This window comes from Xyrauchen texanus, chromosome 14, assembly GCF_025860055.1.
Source record: "Xyrauchen texanus isolate HMW12.3.18 chromosome 14, RBS_HiC_50CHRs, whole genome shotgun sequence".
Lineage (NCBI taxonomy): Eukaryota > Metazoa > Chordata > Actinopteri > Cypriniformes > Catostomidae > Xyrauchen > Xyrauchen texanus.
In genome coordinates this window covers 32121406-32143622 of record NC_068289.1, presented here as the reverse complement: position 1 = coordinate 32143622, position 22217 = coordinate 32121406, and the positions used below count along the sequence as shown (strand labels likewise).

At 38.8% G+C, this 22217-nt stretch overlaps 1 protein-coding gene across 1 annotated transcript; it reads right to left on the bottom strand.

The window, feature by feature from the left end:
- Nucleotides 1–1176: 1176 nt before the first annotated feature.
- On the bottom strand, nucleotides 1177–2959 carry LOC127654612 (uncharacterized). Its single transcript, XM_052141840.1, has 3 exons — nucleotides 2878–2959; nucleotides 2596–2796; nucleotides 1177–2210 (listed from the first exon to the last, which is right to left on the bottom strand). Exons 1-3 carry the CDS (start codon nucleotides 2957–2959, stop codon nucleotides 1177–1179), a joined length of 1317 nt encoding a protein of 438 aa, XP_051997800.1.
- Between the last annotated feature and the right edge of the window lie 19258 nt (nucleotides 2960–22217).

Here is a 22217-nt window from a genome sequence, read left to right as displayed (position 1 = left end):
TAGAAATATACTTTTTAATATGAAAGTAGCTCTATTATTAGACTAACATTGTATTGTTAACTTACAGGTGCTTCTCAATAAGAATGTCGTGGAAAAGTTAATTTATTTCAGGAATTCAACTTAAAATGTGAAACTAATATATTATATAGATTCATTATATGCAAAGTGAGATATTTCAAGCCTTTATTTGTTATAATTTTGATGATTATGGCTTACAGCTTATGAAACCCCAAATTCAAATAAATGAACTTTTCCCCGACATTCTAATGTATGCACCTGTATGCATTAATTAAACAGATTATTTGTACAAACATGTACTCTTAATCCTTCTTTCAGACACAACTGACCATGATGTGTCTGGGCCTACAAAGTTGCAAGCTAGTCATCTGGACACCAAGTGAGGACATCGAATTGGAGATTCCATTTGATAAGCACTACACAGATGCACAAGTGCAACAGCTGCAGAACTTCTTCTTTGTTCACATGCTACCTAGATTGGCTGATGATTTTGCTGACAAGAAAATCCATCTCTGTCCAACATACCTGCAGATGTTTAATGCGTAGTTGGGGGAATGTGTACACTGTTCTCAATTATAATATATAGGCATGGTATATAAAGACATGGCTTATAAAGGCATGGTTACAGTTGTGGGGGAAACAAACCACAATTAAAATAAAACAAATACACTGAATAAAAACATATTAGACACTTAGTCATTGGCTTTTGAATTTATTTATAAGAATAAATGAATGTGTCATTTGCACATTTGGTTAACAGTTGTATTCAGAACATTTCATTAAATAAAAATAGCAATACTATACTGTGAAAGTACACACACTTCTCTCTTTTGCAGAATATTACGAGATTGAAAAATCTTAAGAATTTAAATTTACACAGCAAAAAGAAAATAGCTGTCTATGAAACAACAACTAAAAGAAAAGGTGTTGGTATATCAAGGCAAGGCAAGTTTATTTATATAGCACATTTCATACACAATGGTAATTCAAAGTGCTTTACATAGAAGAAATTAAAATAATCAAAACAAATAAGAATAATTACAACAGTTTAGAAAAAAAATCAGTGCAAGTAAAAGTTGTGTATTGGTTTATACAGTTGATAAAGTTATAGAGAGAATTGAACATTTAAGCTCAAGCTGATTGTGTAAGATATGGTGACTATGTTCTAGAAATAAGCTCTCCTCGCAGATTTACGAGTGCTGCACAGATTTTTAGTATTCTGTCGATTTTAGGGACAAAATGAATAGGCACAGTTTGAGAGAGGATCTTGTACACCTTAAGACGTCTGATTGCTCGCTCAATGTGTACGCGGACATTAGCAATGCGTCTTGTGCGAGTGACCTGCTCATTTGTCAGCTGGCATTTCTTGCGCGTAAAAGCTGGCATGATCAAACGAACATTCCGTTCCTCTAGCAGATCTCTGATGGTGAAGCCACGGTCCCCCATCACCTCATCTCCAGCACGCAAATGGTCGAGAAACCCAGAGTTCTGTGTGATGAATCTATCGCTACATTTGCCACCGTAAGCCTCTGAAATGTACATAACCATACCAGATGGAGCAATTGCTACTAGATACTTGACAGTATTGTTTGCATAGTAGTGACTATAAGATTCAGTTCTTGAGTCCAGATTTTTAGCCTTCTGCAAGACACTTTCTGTGCAGTCAATGACACAAGTTGTGTTGGGGAAATTGTCCTTAAAAATTTGCGGCAAAGTGGCTTTTATTGTTTCGCGCGGCAGCCATGGAATGAGATCCTGGGTGTGCTCAGCAATCACATCTATCCAGAATGTCAGTGTTTTACTGACCTGACCAGGTGACATTTTGAAGCGTCTAGCTAAATCGGCAATAACAAAGTTCTGTCTAAGCTTCATTAATGTCAAGAGGATTTGGTCCTCTGCTGAAAATGCTGGCGATGTGGGGGCAAAGCGTTGCAAGCAAGACACAAGGGTTTTGAATTCGAGAAGTGGAATCCCTGTGTACAGCAGACAGTCTGTATCGTCTTTCAAAACACCATCTGCAACAGGCAGTGTCCTCTCAGTGGATGGGGCAGTTGTCATACCACATGTGATGGTAGGTGCTTTGGAGTAGGTGTGGTCATCCATTGTTGGGTCTGACCACTGTGTCTGGGCATCATGAAAGGTCTGTGAGGTAGGATCTGGGTCCCCAGAAACCTGCATCACAATAGGCTCATCTGCAGGGAATACATTAAGTACATATTTAGCTGTGGCGGTCTTATATTTAGCTGGTTAGTCCTTCAATGACGATTTGTTTAGTGGCAGAAAAAAACAAAACAATTAGGGGGCATTAGAGTCTTGAAAAACATCTAGACTGCGTTTAATATCATCAATATAGATATTCTGTAACATCAAATGTTAACTAATAGAGGAAATTAAATTAGCATCTGTCACTGTGTACCATTGTGCCCTCCAAGCTCGTCACAATAAAAGTTTATGCGAGGTAAAAACATCAGGCCTGTCTACCATCATGGCACAGTTTTTCATATATTAATAATAAGTAATTCAAGAAAAACTAAGGAAAAAACAAGCTAGTTGACATTAGATTAAATGTTAAGTTACCTGTTGTTGTTGTTGTTGTGACATGTCGAATCCTAGGTCGGCGTCTCTTCTCCGGTGGCTTCTCGTAACCCATAAAGAGCGTTGGGTACGGGTTATCCAGTGTTGGCTTCTTGTCCACGAAGTGAAACGAGCACACAAACAGGTGTTTTGGAGGTGTTTTTAAGTTTAAGTTCTTCCTCCATATTCTATTTGATTCGTCGTCTTTTGGGAGGAGATGGAAACTGTATAATCGTTCACAGGAACACTCAGATTTAGTTTTAGGCTTATGTTCAAAACACTCACGTTTAAGCCACTGAATTAGTTTAGTGCGGTTATATGTACAACCACGAACAGCACATGTTGTCCCTGAGCTCCGTAACGACATCTCTCATTAATGTTTGCGACTTTAAATAGTAGAAAAATGTACTCGAAAAATACCTAACCTCTTCGCTATGTAACACAAAATACCGTTGATTTACTACTTCCGCCACCTAACCGGAAGTTTCACCCACGTTCTATTTTACAGTAGCGCCCCCCGGAAACAGGTGGATAGGGATATTATTTGGTTTGTTTGTCTGTTGGGTCGGTTTGCATTCTCAGTACAAGCGAACTGCTCCAGAGTTCATTTGCAATTGGTCCAAGACCACCTCTTTCTGGCGTATTGGGCCGATTGTTTTGGTGTGGATCCGAGTGCGATTGCCGTGTTCATAAAATTATATACCTAAATGAACCTAATCAAGGGAGAAAATGCGCCAGGTTCCAAAACAAACACTACAAACAAGCCAGGTGTGAAAACGCCCAAGACTTTAGTCATTAATCTTACAGTTAATACAATGTATTTTTGTTTAAACATTGGCCCCTAACACTTTCTTTTTTACTGATTTTAAATCTTGACTAGTACTACACATAAATAACTAATATTGTCATTATATTTATGCTGTTAAGCCAGATGGGAACTGGCCCCCACAGTGAGCCTGGTTTCCCCCAAGGTTATTTTACTCCTTTAACCAACATCTAATGAAGTTTTGTGTTCCTTGCCACAGTTTACTTAAGCTTGCTCACTGGGGGTCTATTTATTTTCTATTATTTATTTTAAGTTACAGTTTTTAATCATGTCTTCTTTTCTTTTCTTTTTTTACTGCACTGTAAAGACTCGAAGACATTACTATATTACAGGCTTTCTGTTGAAACATAAGTTTCTGTAAAGCTGCTTTGATATGATGTGTGTTGTGAAAAGTGCTATCCAAATAAAAATTACTTGACTTAATAAAACCCACAATGTCTGACTTTAAATGCCAAAGCCTTATCTATTATGCCATTTTGACTGTGGCATGATTGTTGGTGCCAGACGGGCCGGTTTGAGTATTCATGTATGGAAATGGATGGAAACGCCTTGTTGATGAGAGAGGTCAACAGAGAATGACCAGACTGTTTCGAGCTGACAGGAAGGCTGCGGTAACTTAGATAACCCCAGCACCCCCTTAGTTCTGGCCCTGGATTCAGACACACACAAAAAACAGTATGACATGAAAAAAAAAGTTATTTTTAATGAAATGCTTCATCATTAGCAAAGAATATTACCTGACAATGTAGTAAAAAAAATCATAATTGTCAAAACATGTCCTTGTTCCTTAATTTATAGACAAAAGGAAAAAATATATATTCTCCCTTTCATGTCTGTTCTTGGAAATAATTATAACAAGATGAAAGTGTTTAAATTCTTCACCATGTTCTTTGCAGTTCAGAAATGTCCCCATTGTCAAATATGGAGATTGTGTTTTATATGGCTGTCAGCTCCTGTGCTCTCCCTGTCTCCTGTCTCCTCCTCATTCACATTGCATAGAGGGGACAGGGATAACAGCGGTAGCTAGGGACAGTAAATTCCCTGACAGCATGGCATGACAGGAGAGGAACTGTATTGGCATGTTGATACCGTGCCGAGTTCAATCAAAGTGCCAGGCTCTCCCTCCTATTCAGCCACATAGAAAATGGATGGACTTATGCATAGGCTAGCACAAGGGTTAGAGTACAATTACAGAAATATGTAAATATACACATTAAATGGTGTCGAGAAGCCTCAACCAATTTTGCACACTTCTGGAACACCCACAATTCTTAATATTCTTTGGTGTGGCATGGTTTTTTAACACAGGTATCATCATTATGCACAAGAATACCTGCCATTATTTCGTGTACCCAAAACGGTCCACAAATCTTGACAATGGCAGGGTATGGCTACAGGAATTTGGAGGTCCCATAACTACTTTTGAAAATAACCAAAAAAGATATTGGAACCTGTGATTGTCTATTTTGGCAGGATCAGCTCTTTAAATCTGTACCTGGCTTGTGTGAGGCCCTCGGGGTAAGCTTCAAGTGAATCCCCTGTTGCTGGGCCTAAAGTAGAAAATGAGCTGGGTCCAATTTAATAGGGAAATCAAGAAAAGTGCTTATAAAAACGGCCATTTATCATTCTCGCTCCCTAATTGGTTTCCGGTTTCTGTGTCCATGTGGTGCTGTAAATTGAATGTGTCCTTTCTTTTGCAGCTCAAGCATTGCAATGTTGTAATCAGCTGCTTTCGGCTCCAGTTAATATGGGCAGAAAGAATACGAGTGCAGCCAAAACATGCTCACCACATTCCACTAGCAATTAACGTTCATTACGACTTTAAGAAAGACAAATAGTCAGGTTGCTTTTTGCTGAATTCTTGGCCTTGATTGGAGAACTGACGCCAGGCTATATCAATGTATGTTGCTTAATTTATTACACATCCATGACTGGGCTCATCCACCAAGCTCTGACCCCATCAGCCATGACCTTGTAGACTTACAATGGCACATGTGATTATGCTACACACACTGGGATATTATTGCCAAATTGTATTGCCCTAATTATTTTTACAATGCTCTTTGGAATTCATATTCCAGAATATTCCACAGGTTGTACAAGTTCCTCAGTGTGCCATATTTCTCCAGCAATGTATATTTAAAAGGTAGCACAAATCTCCACATATGTAAAGCTCTAGTGTTTATGTAGTAGAGTTATAATGAGGTCTGTAAGGGTTCCTAGTAGAGTGGGCAAGATCAGGAAGTAACCTGTTGGATTTATTTGGCAATACAGTCCACAAAAGGTGGAGTGATGGTGCCATTACAAGAGTAGTAATCATTTGGTTGGTGCTGATAAAGTAATAGGGTTAAAAAGGGCCCCATTCTGCAAATTCCCAGGAATACTTAGGAGTTAGTGAAACCACATGAAAACATAACAAAGCACATGTTCCACAAACTCATTAAGCAGCACAACCAGTGGTCATTCATCATAGGTCCATATAAGGAGGCTTCACACCCTTGGTGACTCCATAGGGAACCAGGCAGGGCTCATAAATTAATGAAGGAAAGAAGAGAGCTCCAACAAGCCACAGGCTTAGCTCACTGATGACCATTCCAGACCCACCTGGCCTGCTTGCAGCTCTGGAGAAGGGTAGGAAGTGTCAGGACATACCTTTGGATTAGCTTCTACCACATGTTCGAGTCTTGGCCTGTCCGGTAAAAGAAGTAGTTGTCATGTTGCAGGAATGTCCACATGGACAGTATCTCAGATTATTGCAGGTGTGCTCAGGTTGTGCTTACTTCATGGAGAGCTTTAGAGCACAGTGAAGGCAATTATAATTTGGGAGCTGTCAAATTCGTGTCTACGTTAGATGTGTCAGTTTTAACTGGAGTCTCTTTGCTGGGAATACACAGGATATTTTAAATTACTGGTACTTCTCAATTATATTGTTATAGATAATCTATATTCCCACAAAACAATATCCTCTCTTTGAGAGTCTTTCATTTAGTATCATGGAATAAATTAAAGATGCTCTGCACTAATTATACATTTTTTTAACCAGCAAAACTAATAGTAAAATAGTATTTTTGAAAAATGTGTTCACTGATGTACACTGACAAGAGATGTAGATGCTAGTCATATCCATCAGCGACTCATTTTGCTCATTGCATATTTATGAGCGCCATCATGTTTAGAAATGACCAGCTGTATATTATTTTCTTTATGTTAATAACACCTTGTGATTGGACGCTTTCACTTGCATAATAAACTTCTCATGGCTGACTGCGAATAGAGCAGTTTTACAATGGCATCGGTAACACAGAACTTCTGTTTTTGTACTGTATGCTGCTGCATTTACGGTGCTAGATGTTAGTGCAACATGAAACATTTAGTGCATGCAGCTTTAATTATAGTCACAAAATGTTTGTTTAAATTTGATTGTTGCAATCACAAACACTGCATAAACATAGATTAGAAACTGGGATGAAAAAACTTGATGACGAAAAGGATGATGATGATGACCAAGCTCATGGTTTGCTTGTTGCCCTGCAAGGTCACACAGTTTGTTTCTTTTTACCTGTTTTTACAAGCCTTAATGCTAGTTTACAGCCAAAGGGTAATAACTTCAGAATAGGGCGTTCTTTCCATGCAAGTATGAATCTCAACTAGCCAGGGCCCAAGTCCATTGCAGCGTATACTGAATCCTAATGGTCTGCTAAGAAAGCCTGACAGCAATACTTGACATGGGCATTAAATCATTGCCCCAAGGAATCCTCCATCCTGCACCTCCTGACAGGAACACTGTCATCTCTGCCAGGGCATTTCCTATGCCTCTTGACAACACTGGATCTGAATTAGTCATTGCATTAGATGTAAATTGGTGCTGTTCAAGGATAATAATGAGCACCAAGATACATGTCGGTGTCACTGACATGACGCCATTTTGATACTGTCTCCCACCGGTTTATTATGTCTAATGGTATTCAGGCCGCGGCTGGCCTGAAAGTTTATTTTCAGTTTATGCGCTTGTATTTTTGTGTTTGTTTGGACACTTCTCTGCACAAAGTGTCCAGACCGGAGCTCTTCTCAGAGGGTCAGTCTGGCAGTGTTTACCCAGCTGTCTGCATGATGGCTGTCGGCTTTCCTCTTGACATGGTTTGGCATTAAGGCTGACTAGCCAACAAGTACAACTGCATGGGCAGCTCCATGCCACAACTTGGCACCGCTACCACTGTGAGAGCAGATTATAGCTGCTGGCACTGCATTATTCACCATGTGGATGCAATCAGAAATCAGCACTGCCATACCATTACTATCTTATTTTTAAATAAAAAACAATCAAATGATAATGTGCAAATTTGTAAGGAAACAGTGAGATTGACAGTAACTTGTGTTTTTTTCTGCACCCAGCTGGTTTACGAGCTCCAGCAGTTTAATGCAAAGATAGCTGTGGGTTATTCTTAATTAGGCTCAAATTAAATGTAAGTGCACAGTTATTCAAATCTGATAAATATTTGATGCTGTTTTCTTTTCTTTCTTTTTTTTTTCGTTAATTGCAACCTTGTTAATATGTGAGGAACACTAAATAATGCACTGTGAAAATCATTATTTCAAATTGTTTGTCTTTTTTTTTTTTTTTTTTTTTTCTGGGTTTTTTCCCCAGCATACAGCTGACAGACACACTTTTTCATTGAAAAGAATGAAGGCCACAAACTGATGGTTTGAGTGAGATGGACAACATGTGCTTCATAGGGAGAGAGGGAGGTCTCCCTGCCAGACTCCTAATTGAGGCCATTTAGCAAACATACATTCAGGAGGCTGAATGCTGAAGTATGAGCCAGAGGCTCTGTTGAACCATTAGCATGTATTCCCAGTTGCTCAAGTTAGCGAAGAAAAATAGAAGTCTACCACTGAAATAATGTCTGCCAATTACCACAGTACATAGTAGATAAGGATGTGTTTTACAGCTGAAAACTGACAAAATCTGCTGCTGTGAGAAACTGCCTCTATGCCAAGAGTGGAAACTAGAATCAATATTGGTCAGCATTGTCCTTTAACTGACTAATTCAATATTCAGCTACTGTAACTGTAGTCCACTGTTAGCGTGTTTTAAAGTGCACAGTAGTTCAAACCCATATATTTCATTAGAAACTGGGATGCAAGAAGTTGCTCTGCTTGTAGTTCTAGGCTTTTACTCAGCAATCAAGTGTCTCTTAGGGGTAAAATCCAGGTGGCTTTGTAGAGCGATAGCATACTCGAGTCAAACTGAGGGAGAGAGCTGATGAGTTCCTGGGAGCAGTTGGAGTGCAGAACATGACTTTTGTCAGATTCCCAAATGGAAGAAAAAATTTGTCCAACGGTGAACAAAGGTGATTCATCTCTACGGAGTTTGCCCCCACATGATTTCAGGTCTGACTAAGTTGTCCTATCACATGTCTGAGTTAATTTTGCGCAACAGTGCAAGACTATGGCAGTTCTGTCAGATTTATGTGGAAGTTGTAGGTTTCAATTTTGGAGATTCTTTTCTGCAGGCTAGCACATGAGAACTTGAAAAGCTATGAGATCTTCCCCACTCAAAATTTAACATCCTCCTGTTGTGTAGATTTTTCTTTCTGAGGGCCATCATTTGAAGAAATAATTGTTTTCTCACTAATTACATGACAACAGAGCTGTTAAAACATTCATTTGTAGACTATTTTGCCATGAATTCTATCTGAATTTTTTATTGGTTTTTCAAATTCTTCGATTTATGAGTAAAATAAGGTCTGTGGTTTAAAAAAAACCAGATCAGAAACTGCTACTCTAAAAAAACTTGTTAGAAATGACCAAAGAAACACATATGGCTTGAAGCTAATTCTCTCCCAGGTTTAAAGACTACAACTGAAGTCATAGTGCAGAAAGAGGTATGCTTTGCATTTGGTGAATTCTTGTGTGTTTCCAGCAGCTGTTAATTGTGTTGATTGTTTTGTGAGATGTTACTGAATTTTGAAATCTCATCTTCTTGTGTCCCCTGCTGTTTCCCTATGTTTTAAGTATCAGTTATACATGTTAGTTAATGTGCAGTAGTGACCTGGATGGCAATGAGTTTACAATGGAAAAACATGTTCTCTTCCAACTTGGTTCCAACTTAGCACTCGGTGTAAGTGAAATTGGCATGCCTTTCAATACATGCTGAAATTGTGTTATTGAAATAGATGTATTTTATTCTCAAGCCCTTGCATCACATTCACTTGGCCACATGCTCTGATCATTGTTCTCTGTAGGGGGTTAGGGCGGATCCAGCAGACGTGGTCTAATAAATAAATAAACAAAAGAACAAATTGATTGATACAGTATGTGCTCTAAAGTTTACTTTTTTGGCAGAGAAGTTCACTTCTTTTGTTCTATGGCATCAATAATATCCATCCTTGTTTTAACATGTGAAATGTGGTTGTGCGTATATGGTAAGGATTCACCTGCTGCCATCGATATATGAAAAGCTTGTTCTTTTTATCCTCATATTTTAGAGTTTATGCTATTCACATTATAAACAGGTCATCCCTTTTGCTCAGGCAACCGAACAACCAATGATTGCTACCACATGACATCATACAACATGCTCTCATAATTCATGTTGCTATATACAGTGTACCAATCCACACAGGTTAATAAAAGAAGGCCCTATAATTGCATATATAAACGCCTACATTCGTGTGGTAGCCTAAGTGTCACTTTGCCTGTATTTAATCAGTATTACCTCATTCTTTGCACTGTTTCTGATTTTTGAAAGCTGACTTCTGACATTATTCTTTTTTTTCCAGTTCCAGTCCAGTTCCATGTTTTGCTTCTTTTTTTTCTCTCTCTGTAGCTAAAAATTGGAGACCCTTTTATTTGTGTAACTTCTGCCTTCAAACCAGCCAGCTATTTCCAAAAACAGAGTAAATGGTCAGGAGCACGATTTTATATTCAACCTCAAGTGGCGACCAAACACAGTATCAGAATTGTGTATCATACAAAAGTAAATAAAATGTACACAAAAAAAAAACTTTCAAATACTTTAGTATTACCATGAACTGCACAGGCTCAATAATGTGCAAAATTAACATGACATAGGCTGAAAATAAAAAATAAAAAATGTGTGAATGCATAAAAAATTACAGAAGTGAGATTTACCATCCTAATGCATGGAACAAACATAGTGCCAAATATTTTATTAGAATTAGCCATATTACCAGGAGACAGATTAATTTGTGGAAAAATACTATAGAGTTTGATTGGACACATACCTTCGTATGTCAACTACAAAATGTAGTAATAACGTTTTTTAAAAAGCTATTAAGCCTGTTCATTTTGGTATTCTAACTACGCACTATTATATGATTCATTGCATTATAAGAAGCATTGTACTTCCCCTGCTTGTCCTATTACCAAATGTCCACCTGTTTAGAACCACTGTTTTAAAAGACACGAAAGATTAGGGTTTGAGTTTGGGTTGGAGATAGATGCTATAAAAATACATTGAATTATTCCTGTATTCTTGATGATCTTTTGTTAGTTTGTACACATTCTAGGAACTAATAATTTTGTATACTTTTTTATTTTTTTGGACACTACCACACTCTATTACCTAGAATAAAACCAGGTTTCTTTTGCCTTGTGATGCCAGGGAAATATGTAGTCTTTGTAGAGGTACTGCTTCCCAGGACTGATCAAGCTCCAGTCAGACACAGTAATCTGGATTGGCCTTCACATGGACTGGCTGTGTAGGTGTGGCAACAGATGAGATTGATGGATCTTGAAGAAGATGCAAAAAGGATAGTTTGGTGTTTGAACATGGTGCATCTGCTCAACACTAAGGCCTGAAGCCTCCTCTCTCTCTCCGAGATGTGCCTGAGATGCTGAGACAGGAAGAATCTGACGTGCATCTTCCTCACGCATTTTAATGAGTGTACTGCTTCTTTGCTATTAAAGGAAATGAACCATTTGAAAGTGAATTTTAGATTTCCAGGCAAAGCGCTCTGTCTCGCAAGAATGGGGAGTGGCGATTGTTGAATGCCCCTCTCTACCCCCCAGTATCCACACTAGAACCTCTCGCACACAGCATGGATGATCAAAAGAAGCCAACGGCGGACGACCATTATGCCAATGACACTTTGAGTAAGAGTCTGGAGAACAAAATGACATGACAGCCATTAGGGTTTAAAAGTGAGACTTTAAACAGAGGCTGAAGGATGAGTGTCAGGAGAGAATCAAAGGGGGAAAGTTAAATCTTCATAACGTTTGCCGCTCTCCACGAAAAAATAAGTTCTTTGCCAACTAGTTCCCATTCAAGTCCAAAAGCATGAAGATGAGTGTGTCCATGAAGAACAAAGTAAACCAGGTAGTTGAGTCTGGAGGTTCAGACATGAAAGCTAATGGGGCAACGAAGCTCCATTGTACAGGTGGTTGATCATTAGAGGACAGTTTTTTTAGATCTACTATGTGCAAGCATGAGGAGCTCAAATTATGTACAAGATTCTAGAAATGACGTTATGGAGAAAAGAAAACACAACTAACCAAGTGTGTAAAAACCTGTGTAAAAACAGAGATTGGCAAAAAAAAATCCAAGTTTTAAATCAATTGGAAAGAACAATGCATCCCTAGATCTTTCTTACTTCTAAGGCTTCCTTTTAACATAATTGCTGACAAAATCTTAGATCTATGCATTCCGCAGTGCTGTTTGTGCAATTTCTAATCCCCCTCCTTATCAAATGCTACATTATGCCAACGATCGTGGCTGATCAGCTGGATTTTCTGGCACTGTTCACACAGCTCAGCTCTTCCTGCCAGTGCAAGGGAAAATGCATCTAATGCATCTCCATGTCACATAATCAAGGATTTTAGGGTGTAAATCTTTGATCTGGGAGAACATTTTCAGATAGGACCACCCCCCCCTGTCTCTTGGCTAAAGTCTTCTGATCTCCCTCCAATTACTGGTGTCAAATGAGTCTGTTTACAGGCTGATTGGATGAGTGCTGTACTGACAGTTCCCCTCCCTCTCCATGGAAAGCCTCGCTCCATCCTCTGTGGTGGAGCCCCGGCCACCATCACACCAGCTTACGGCCCCAAGCTCGCACATCTCAGTCCCATAGCACAGCTGGAGCTGTTTGGAGCAGCTTCAGGGCCAGTTGTAAAGCAGCCAAGTTGGGGGTCTCAAGGGTCTCCCATCTGTTGTGGCAGGGCAGGCTTTGGGCCTTGGCTGACAGAGTCTGAGCAAGAGAAAGGGAAGAGAGCCCGCAAACCTGACTGCCTTACAGAGCCTCACAAATCTTTTATTTATCGGCCTGCTCAGCTCACATTTGCAGCAGTTAGTTAATATGCAGAGTGGGCTCCAAGACTTCAAATGGTGCTGTGGAGTGAAGCTGGCTGGAGTTTAGGGGAGGGGGGATCTTCAGTCAGGTGCCCCGCTGACAGCTAAAGGGGGGAGGAGGTCACTGTCCAGCTGCAAGGGAGATCTGAGCTCTCATATTCAACCATCTTCATATTCATCACTACCTTTATCCTAATGAGGATCCCCGTTTGCATGGAGATCTTAAGAAGCATGTGACTTGCATCTACACTGATTTTTATGCTGTTTGCTGTGCCCTAAAAGGGAACTGCTGAGAAATTTGTCTTCGCATACAACAAATCAGGTTCGCTATTAGGTTCCCTTAAAGGGATCATTCTCCCAAAACCCTCATTTTGTCCCAAACCTGTATGACTTTCTATCTTCTGTGGAACACAAAAGTAAATGTTTGGTAGTATTAGACTCAGGAAACCATTTATTTTCATTACATCTTTTCAATTACATGCCATGCAATGTAATTGAATGGTGACTGAGGCTATAATAATAGTTTGAAACAATGAGAGTAAATGATGACAGAATTGTCATTTTTGGGTGAACTGTGCCTTCAATGATTCCACACCAACATAAAGGTAATCACACGCTTTAAAATAATAGCAGTCAGTGTCAGCATTAGCATGTCAGAAAGCAGCATGGGTCAATTCTGGAGTATTCATTACTGCCACCTTATGTTTTAATATGTGACTGCATATTGGCTGACACAATGTGTAACAATTTCTTCTCTGAAAACACATGCATCTCCAGTGCTGTCTCTCCAAGAATTGATTAGGGAGAAAACAAATCTCTATTAATAGTTGTTTTAGACTGATGCTGCCTTCAAGTGCACCTGGGAAGCTCCTACATCTGAGCTGGGCAGTCCTTATTAATGACTTATCACACATTCAAGTAGGAAACTAAATACAGAGGAAGCCAAAACAATGACTTCAAAAGATATTTTATTCTGATGTACCAGTGGAAATACAAGTGACTACACCTGCATCACTTTTACACAAGCATGGTATCTAACGAATAGTTAATTAATTTGAATAAAGCAAACAGCGAAGATTCATTTGTTTTACCTTACTTGACTATAAGCTCTGTTGCATAAAACACTTTATATTAAGGTGCACTTAGTACTTTTTTCATTTTAAGAATATGTTTACTAATGAAGAGATTTAATTTTGAAACATATGTATAAATTCATGAGCGCTTACATGAAATGAAGACTTCAGGAATATCAGTGACCTTATAAAAGCTGTTTTATTCTACATGGAGAGGGTCCCCTTATGGGGGCTGCCATGTTAGGATCACATGACCAGTCGAATACTTTTCTTTTTCACTCATGGATTAAATAAACTGCTGCTAGGTGTCATTGTAAGTCGAAGATGATACAAACAAAAAAGATACTGAGTACACCTTAAGTTTATAGTAAGTCTTTAGATGATTGAAATTCAGCAGCAATTGAAATAACTGTGCAAAACCATTCACTACCATATAGTGGAGTTCTTTCCGCCATATTTCATGTTAACACGCCCCTTTTAACATCACAACTCAGCAACTTGGGTGTCATTGAATGTTCCCACTGGTAAATACGATTTTGCTCATTCATGTACACATAGCTCTTAGATTATGATATTTTCAACTCAAATTTAAGATCACATTAGTTACAACTGTAAGAAAAATGCTCTGACTCAAATTCAGAATATTGACATTTCATTTTGTTTTCGCATGCTAGTGACTAGAAAGACTCACGAAAGAAAGCAACCTGTTCCAGGATTTCAGTTTCAAGCTAAAGGAAGGTCAACACAGAGCTCTGTGAGACATTTTCTTCAAATTTATGTAGCAACAGCATGTCATACTACATTGTCATCCGATGACACCAATTTGACATGATGGCTCTTTACGGTTGTCCTTTAACTGTCATATAGTGCATGCACAGCGGATCCAAGAGATCAACAGCAGCTCAAAAGGGGCCGTCTCATCACTCACATAGAGCCACACACACACACACACACATACGTCTGCACAATCAAATGCCTTCACTAGCCCCATAACACTGAAAAAACTTGACTTGACAATGAATGTATAAAAACTCATGTAAAAACTCAAGTGCAAAAATAGACACACTGTAGATGGGTAAATGTTGGTTTTATTACATAAAAAATGTATAGTGTTATTTTCTGCAATTAATAGTTGACTGTTTAACCCGTTAAAAAAATGTTTATGCAAATAGCACGCTCAAGGAATATGCTTGATTATTGCACATAAACTGATCGTGAAGAGCCATCCATGCCTATTCATTACACGCGATGCATGTCCCCAGAAAAATAAATCACAGGAGGGACTTACTGAATGGAGCATGGATACTTCACCAGCAAGTGGTGAGCCAGGTGTGAGAGAAATACAGGCAAGCTGCCATATCTCTTCGCAACAGTGAGTGAAAACGCTAACTCACTGTCATCTGAACCAGTCAAAATCAAAACCGAGAGACAGCGACCCAGCGTGTGCATGATGAAGTCTGAACGGCAGCCAGAGAAAATTTTAGTTTTAGATTTTTAACTTCAGATAATTGAAATTCAGCATCTGTATGTAAAGTGTCTAATAATCCATTGGCAATGTACACTTAAGTTTATCTTGCCAATCAAGCTTGATATGAATTGAATCTGCCCATTTGATCCTATTATTAAAAAGTCCACTGGAAAATGACAGAAGATTTTGCACAACTTTAAATTACAGCATGTCAACTGATTTTATGGCATGTAGACATATACTTCAATCAAGGATTTATACCTGTAAAAATGAACATTACATTTAAATTATTAAAATAAATGATGACTAACCAGTTCCTTGCAAGTTCTTTGAGACAAAGTATAAAGAAAATATATTTCTGATTATATTTTATTGTTTGTTTTAATTTACCATTTACCGTGATTAATCGCGATTGATCACAAAAAAATATTCACAGCCCTAGTTTATTCCAATTTCAACAAATATTGATTCCAATTTCAACCAAAATGATTTTTTGACTGCTAAACATGTCAAGTGGTGAAACCATCAAGTTAAAATGACTTAAATACTTTCCTTACACCTTTATTGTACGCAACGTTCAAACACATTTGTCAAGGTAAACCATATCAAATATTGGGATTATGACAAATTATTATTATTTTACAGTCTTAATTTAGAATTCTTTTTTACAATATGTGGCTAGTAACATACCTTTGATAGCAAAAATGAACAAAATACATAATTAATTCAGAAATTGAACGTGCCTTCATCAAAGAGGAGGTGCATTGAAGAGATTGTTTGTATGAATTGCATTTTTATTGGATTTTTTTAACAAATTAATAGATAGATATACATATATATATATATATATATATATATATATATATATATATATATATATCACACACATACCACGTCATTGACCCAGATATACAGTACAAACATTAAGACAATCCACTCCCCTGCCTGCTGGGAATTTAGAATGAGGTGAAACAGTGGAGCATCTCTCTGGCATTCATGGAAACACAGATGCCAGTAGCACGTCAGCGCTCATAGCAGCCAGTCTCAGCAATTATTAACTAGGTGGCATCGAGACCACAACTTAGGCTGTTGAACAGCTCCCTGAGCTCTTTAGGAAGCTCAAGACATATTTTCCAGCCGGCCCTCTGGAGCATCGCTCTTCACACATACAATGCTCTCCCTCTCTTGTCACTCGTCCCTCTCCTCCTCATTTCTCCTGTGTGTCCTTTTGGATCGCTGCAGATCGAGGGGATCCAATTTGTGACTTAGCATCACTCCTGTTTGCTGGTTTTCTTCTGGTCTTATCTTATCTTGTTACACACTCTTCAAGCTTTGTGGTTAAATTATGTATTAAGGTCAATGTCAAAACATGGAAGATATGTAATCTACAGGGAGTTTCCTTTTATTCATTATTACAGTGAAGGATGAGCACAACTGTCAGAGAGCCGAGGATGTGCGCAGCATGGAAGCTTGCTGCACAGCAGGGCACTTCACAGCCCCCTCTCTTGCCTCTCTTCCAGGATGGACCCCTTGATAAATTTACCCAGCTAACCCTTCTCCCTTTAAAAGTTCTCTCTTCTTTGCTCCAATCTGAAAGCTGTCAAATGCACCTATATAGTGGTGTCATTTATCTAAAGGAAGACGCGTGCACTTGAGACGTGGAAGGATGTCATCCATTCACTTGCATTTTGGGAGCTTCTAACGGGGGACTTGAGTCAAGATGGAGTTGGCTCGTGGGTGGGAGGCTCCCTCTTTTGTGTTTTATTTTTGGGAGGGTCTAAAGGAACGTGGCACCCTTGTACCATGATGTTGTCTGTACATTTGTGTCTTGATTTAAACTTAAGTGACATTAAAGAGACTGAAGGACTGGGACGTCTTAACGCCATTTTGTGTGATGGGACTGTGAAGGTGTACCACTTACGTGCAGTTATGAACAGTGAGCGTGACCCCCCAGCATGCCTTTAGCTGATGACGGGGCTGTTCCTTCCTACTCTGAGATTCACAAACGCCTGGGACCGGGACTCTGATGGGTAAATCCCATCTCTGCTGCCATCTTAGCAAAAAAATTACAAAAATAGACCTTGATAAATTTGAGCCAACTCTCTCTGGGGCAAGCATAATTATATTCTGATTAGATTAATTCAGTTATACTTTGGTCCTTTCCAGAGCCACTGGCGTGCCTGGAAGAAACGCACTCAGTCATGTTAACAATTACACAATTAGCTGTGCAGCACAAACCATGCAGGGAAATTCAGCTCCGGCAAACAATCCAGCCTCCTACACACACATAGACCATAACAATTATAATTTGTGGAGGTTTATGGTTCTCTGATGCTGATGGGGGTTGGAATAACCTGATGTTTAACCCACCCACTCCTCTCTCATTATTTCTGCTCCAATGTTAATGCTATAAGCGTCTCGATAACCGCAATGATATACAGTTCAGAATGAGAAACAATCATGGCCATTACAGGCAACATAATTGCATTCAGAATATCCTTTTTTCAATGCTTTGTTGTTTGGAGCATTGATTGTTCACATTGTCCTAACAGACAATATTTTTTCACCTAGATTTAAATTAGAATCTGATTACTTACATTATACAAAAACTTGGTCTCATTATGCCTATAAAAAATGTGTAAGTCTTTACTAATTGATGTGGACAGTGATTACTGAATCCTATTTAGACATCCACACATCAATTCCATGGGCACTTTCCATTTGCATGCTATTTCGTCTATGTAAATACTTTAACAATCTAATATTAACTGTCAATTACTTTTTTGCTAAAAGCTCAACATATTATTGTTCATCTGACCATCACCCTCTGAGACTCATTTGATGATGCCATGTTTTTTTTTTTTTAAATATATTTGTTAACTTGTATACAACTGTGATGCAGTTATGATGATGCAATATTTACAGTCATTAAAATGTACCCAAGTGTCCTCAGTACACAATCGTTTTTGCTGGAAACTTGCTCAATACTGCGACACAATACAGCAACTCTCAAATGACACATATTTGTTTTTAAATAACCCATTTCTGACACAGAGGCCTTGGCAAAATGTGAAATGGTTAGTGAATTTTTGCAAACTCTGTCTGCAGTAGACCTCCAATGCATAATTGATCCTATGTCTCTCAAGAGCATTAGAATCTCTTTGTTTTGCTGAGCGGTCTGATAAAAACTCTCTAAAGCCAAGCCAAAATTCTCAGCAATCTACAGTGAGCTCACGACCCATGCCCTCACTTATGCAAACAGGTTTTCTTACAGCCTGGATGTCAGCAATGAGCATGCATTTGAAATTAAATTTGGATGTAAGAAAGGACAAAGCGCCTGCCCTAAGATTGTGAAAAGGATCTAATCTTGCTACATGCATAATAAATTAAACCTGCCCTGCTGAACCATTGGATACTTTTCACAAACTGTGATGATGCACTTCCACTTAATTTAACAACGTAAATCTCTTGTATATATTCTTTTTTAACAGACATATTTTGCACTAAGTGATAGAAGCTTTAACAATAGATGTGTAAGTAGCAAGCAAAAGCATCTTCTTTGCAATAAGTGCAAATAGTGTTAGATGCTATTTGCACCACAGTATACAGTGTAGGGGCATCACTGCAGAATGTTTCTTGTGCTTATTTAGACCCACAGACACCTTACACCAACCCCTACCCCTAAACCTAACCCTCTATTATAAAAATGAACCATGGTTTTACTACAGTAACCATAGTATCACCATGGTATTTTGCAGTAAAAGCTAACCTATGAAATTAACACCATACCTTATTAACACCATAATGTTACTACAATATTACTATATTACTATAATATTACTATAGTAAAACCATGGTAAATTTTACCTGGATTAAACCTTTCTCTCAACTCTCCGACCTTCACTGTCATTATATTCATTTTAATTAATTGTTTTGGTAGTATTAAAGGAAATATTAACGGAGACAGGAGAAACGATGGGGAGAAGCGGGACAAAAGGCGGAATCGAACCCGGGTCATTTGTAAGAAAAATGCTCTCATTGTACAAAGGTGCCTGGGTTTGTTCCTGGCATGCAGCAGATCCCCTAATTCTGCCTCCATCCCTAATCCAAACCATATGGAGCTTGTAACGCTGAGTACCCTGCCATGAATGACCTAAGGGACATTTCTCCCATTGCGGAAAAATGGACATCTACATCATCGTTACACCCCACGTGACTGCCACAACACTAGAGGGTGCTGTTTCTCTTAAATTTCTGTGTTTCCACCAGACTATTGGAGTGCAAATAGTCACTCCATACTTTTATGTTTGTTTTATTGAACATTTATATCGTTATACTTTGTGTTATATTACCTTGAATTGCATTAATTTAATTAATCTAGAAAACCACTAAATCTAGTCACCATTGCTGCTGAGAGAGTGACAGTAAATTAGGCATCCTTCTCTCTTTTGACTGTCACAATCCACTGCTCTCAATTTTCCCCCTATTGGGAAGCTATAGAAAAGTAATAATGGATTTGTATTTTACTGTTGTTGCAAATGGGAAAGCAAAAATAATATTTGCTGTGGTCTCCCATTCACCGCTATAAAAGCTTATCCATTATAGTCTACTTCTATTTTTCAAACCAGGAAATGACAAAAGGGTCCACATGCTCCAATAGATATCACACTCATTCTTCTGTCTCAGGGGCGTAGCGGTCATTTTAAAAGTGGGGGGGACACAGCTGTAGTTGGTGGCTTGCACAGACCCAACACTTACAGTGCACTATTTACAGTATATATTACAGTTTCTATTAATAAATAAGTATGATATAAGAATACCATATCAATATATTAATGTATACAGTAAGTATTATATACTGATAGTATTTGTAGTATTTTAAAGATATTGCAAATTAAGTGCAAAATTGAGCAAAATTTGCTGTAAAAATAAAGGGCATCTTGTGGAGCACTTGGTTCTGTTTCACACATTCCAATAAAAGACTGAGCACTAACTGGTCCTTGAATTATTTTATCAGTTACAATAACGCCAATTCTGCATGTGTACAATTATAAAAGAAAATTCATTCTGTACTTGTGGGATTTAAATTTGGCTGTTTTGACTACGTTCACCAAAATTCATTCAGATAAAAAATGTTCTCCCCTTTTTCTCCCAATTCCTCACGGTCGCATAGTGACCGGCCACATTCTGGGTGGCGGGTGACAAATCTCAATTGCCTCTGCATCTGGGACAGTCAACCCGCGCATCTTATCACGTGGCTTGTTGAGCGCATTACCATGGAGACATAGCACGTGTGGAGGCTTCACACCATGCACCGCTGCATCTTCCCACAACTCACCACGTGCCCCACCAAGATCTAACCACATTATAGCGACCACGAGGAGGTTACCCCGTGTGACTCCACCCTACCTAGCAAACGGGCCAATTTGGTTGCTTAGGAGACCTGGCTGGAGTCACTCAGCACGCCCTGGGATTTGAACTCGCGAGCTCCAGGGGTGTTAGCCAGTGTCTTTTACCACTGAGCTACCCAGGCCCCCCATTCATATCTATTTAATGATTTGTTCAGTGACCATTTCTGGTGATGTCTTGTGTGAAATTAGTTTGTCACTGAAACAATGATCAAAAGAAAATGCGTATGTCTACAGACCTACAAAGTGACTTTAGTAGATGTTTTATCCATTCTAAGAACAAAGCAAATCTATAAGTTCCCTTTTGTTTGTGAGCTGCTGAGCATGAATTTTATCATAAGACAACAATAATAGTCTTATATTATTATAAGTTTCAATAACATCCATATGTTTTCATGTAGAAAAAAGCATGTCTACATATCTATTGACTTCAGTAAAATGCAAGTGTTCTAAGAACTCATCAGATCTATCTTTTTACCTACAGTTTGTCAACCGCACATCAACATAGAGGTAAAAAACAGGAACTGATATTAAAAATAGCTTTACAGATTTAACACAGATCTAGTAATCTCTGATTAGACTGTCTGACTGGCGGCCTATTACATAAGGGTTGTTTCGACTCATGAAACTCACCTGTGATGGGCTGGATGTTTGATCAATCAGCCCAAAGTAACAAAACGCAAAGAATACTGTATACAAATGCACCATTTGGACTCTGTATGGGTTTAGCATGAAAAAGTGTGAGGGACCGAAGGACCTTTTTTAAAGAGTGTGGGGAGCATGTCCCCCAAGTCCCCCCTGGCTGCTACGCCCTTGCTCTGTCTAATGTTTCTCTTTTAACTGAACACAAAAAGACAGGCAATAGAAGCAAGAGATAGCAGGCTACATTGTCTTTTTCTCCTTGCTTTTTCACCTTTCGTTCCTAGTGGAGTGATAGCACTGTTACATTCTTAACCTTGCATGTACAGCATGGAAAATGACTTGTGACTTGTAAGCGTAATTAAGGAATCCTTCCTGACCTCCACACCCAGACCTCATCAGAAATCTAACACCAGAGCTGGTTCAATATGAGCTACACACTGGGCAGGACCTTGCACTAATGAATACTAATGAATAATAATTACAGGCTCTTTGGCACCCAGACGTACGGCAGGGACAAATGCTAATACGCTTTAAATGTACAGTGCTAGGAATGACTAACGGGTTCAACATGCAGCAGATTAGCCGAGGGAGCAATGCAAACTCAAGGTGAAGGATGAAACATTTCTCTTGGACGAAATTATGAGCATATTGGTTTGTTTTGTGGTGACGCTGGATGCATATGAGCCATTGATCTAGAGAATTCAGGCCACATGAGAGCAGACGAATCTCGGGACGTCGTGCTCCTACCCTGTCTGTTTGTGACTCCTTTTAATTGGCAACATTAGAGCTCATCATGGAGGAGACTGTTGTTTGTGTGAGCGCACTCTCCTAATGCTTTTGTACTTGTTCTTGCATGGCAGGGAAATTAAACTTTGTGGTGTTATTTTTTTCCCACTGT

Bases quoted from the DNA above. Each gene is read 5' to 3' on its own strand.
- LOC127654612 (XM_052141840.1), bottom strand. From the start codon at position 2,959: ATGTCGTTACGGAGCTCAGGGACAACATGTGCTGTTCGTGGTTGTACA. The intron at 2,797-2,877 runs GTGAGTGTTTTG...TCCTCCCAAAAG, and splicing joins ACTAATTCAGTGGCTTAAAC to ACGACGAATCAAATAGAATA. The intron at 2,211-2,595 runs GTAACTTAACAT...TATTCCCTGCAG, and splicing joins CACAACAACAACAACAACAG to ATGAGCCTATTGTGATGCAG.